The 1,881-nt window shown below is 45.1% G+C and overlaps 1 protein-coding gene across 1 annotated transcript in view; it reads right to left on the minus strand.

Moving 5' to 3' along the window:
• The window catches only part of HOXC10 (homeobox C10), a 4,049-nt gene that overhangs the window by 245 nt on the left and 1,923 nt on the right, over positions 1 to 1,881 (minus strand). The window contains exon 2 of the mRNA XM_010188018.1: positions 1 to 33. This exon is cut by the window's left edge and continues 245 nt beyond it. Within this exon, the coding sequence (XP_010186320.1) occupies positions 1 to 33 (33 nt within the window). The remainder of the gene's footprint in view (positions 34 to 1,881) is intronic.

The raw sequence follows: 1,881 nt of genomic DNA on the forward strand, positions 1-1,881 counted from the left end.
AATTTCCTGTAGTGTTTTCTGCCTTTATATCCTCTGTTAAAAATAACAGCGTTACATAAGTACCCGGGGAAGGAGAAAAGAGAACTTACCCGATTTGCATCGTTTGGCAAAGCAGCTTCTTTGAGGGGGGAAAAATAAAATCTTAAAAAATATATATATATCTATTTTGTATTAAAAAAAAATTTAAAATGAAAGGCAGCTCGCCTCTGGGCAGGAAAAAAATAATAATAAAAAAAAGGGAACGGGGATGATCGCTCCTCTGCGGGTTTTAGGGAGGGAGAAGCACGTTTGTGGGAGGTGAGGGGGGTGGTTGAAGCCATTCGGGGTGAATCGAGGAGCAGCGCGCACCTCCACCTCGCAGCAGCGCGGAGAAACCGCACTGCTCCGCGCTTCCCCAGCCTCGGGGGCTGGAGGGCGCCGCGGTATTGACTTAGCCCGGACGGAGGGGCTTAAACTTCCACTAATTACAAACAACCTAGGGGCAGCAATGTGAATTTCGGAGTCCTCGTAGCTCCCAAATCACCCTTTGCCACCCCCAAAAAACTCCATAATTTAATTGGGCTTTCAGAAGCTGAAATATTTGTTTCAAAGCATGCTTTTTTTTGAGGAAATAAATACATTTTCACTCGTCCTAGGGGTTGCCATTCCGTCAAGTGTATTTTTCGGGGTTGGATGAAATAGTTTTGCCTTTATGAGCTGTGCGAGCACCTATAGGTAAATGGGGAGGTAATTGTAATCCCATCGACACTCTCCTGGCTCTCCAGTCCCCTATAGATCCGCACACATCCACTCTGCAAAGGCAAACGCATTTCACACGTCCATAAATAAACACAGCAAATACTTGGGCTTTGAATTTGGTCATGAGAAAATCCTGGCACCAGCAGCCGGCCAAGATTTCTGCCTAAAACTGTCAGAAAGGAAGGGAAAAAATGGGGGGAAAAAAAAAAAGGAGGGTAAGAGAGTCCTGCAAATTGAAGCAAATCCCCCTCGCCACAACATTCAGGAAATTAAAAAATAAAATTAAATTTGAAAGCTTATTTTAGCCAAAGGTAGCTTCAAAAATGGGCTGGTGTGACATGGACCCACGTTCACGTTTGCAGAGAACCTTGGATGCCACCAAACCCCCTCCCTGGAAACCCAATCTTCCCCCCCAAAATGCTTCAATGGCACCAGAAAGGGCACAAATACAGAATTCGGGTTCGACATAAACGAAAAGTGAAACTACGAAAGGTTTTTTGAAAGGAAGCAACAGAAACAGAAGCAAACAAAATCCGCCCCAAATTGGACCTGGCCATTTGAAAGCGCTGCAAACCACACGAAATTCCTCTCAAAACGCAACAAAAAATCTGGGAAACCACGTCTTTCCCCACGCACCCATTTGAAATTCAACATCTGAAGCGACAGAAAGCCTTTCACCGTACTGCTTGAATTCTTTATTTCCGCCCCAGTTCCAAATTCAACCCAATATAATCTCGATTATCGGGGTAACTCCCACCAAAACCTCTCTTGGCGTGGCCGCTTTGTGCGGATAAGTTTGCAGGGGTTTTGATAACCTTGACTTTGCTGCTTTTCTTTTTTTTTTTTGGCCTTTTTTTTTTGTGTGTGTGTCTCTCTCTGTGTGTCTGTGTGTAATTGTAACTCAGCTGTCAGATATTCTCATTTTCCTCCGGGTACGGAATGCTACAAAAAATCTTAATAATTTAAAAGAAGGCAAAGAATAATAAGAGAATAGAAGTCTTTGTGGGCTCTGCTTGTAAAAAGGCCAATTTTGGAGAGGGAAATGCCAGAGGATCGGTTTTGCTGGTGCCACAGCCCGAGGCGTGTGTGCATGGGGGTCACCCAGGACCCCCACGCGTGTAACCCCCCCATGCAGCCCCCCCC

This window comes from Mesitornis unicolor, unplaced genomic scaffold (assembly GCF_000695765.1).
Source record: "Mesitornis unicolor isolate BGI_N332 unplaced genomic scaffold, ASM69576v1 scaffold42037, whole genome shotgun sequence".
In the NCBI taxonomy this organism is placed as follows: domain Eukaryota; kingdom Metazoa; phylum Chordata; class Aves; order Mesitornithiformes; family Mesitornithidae; genus Mesitornis; species Mesitornis unicolor.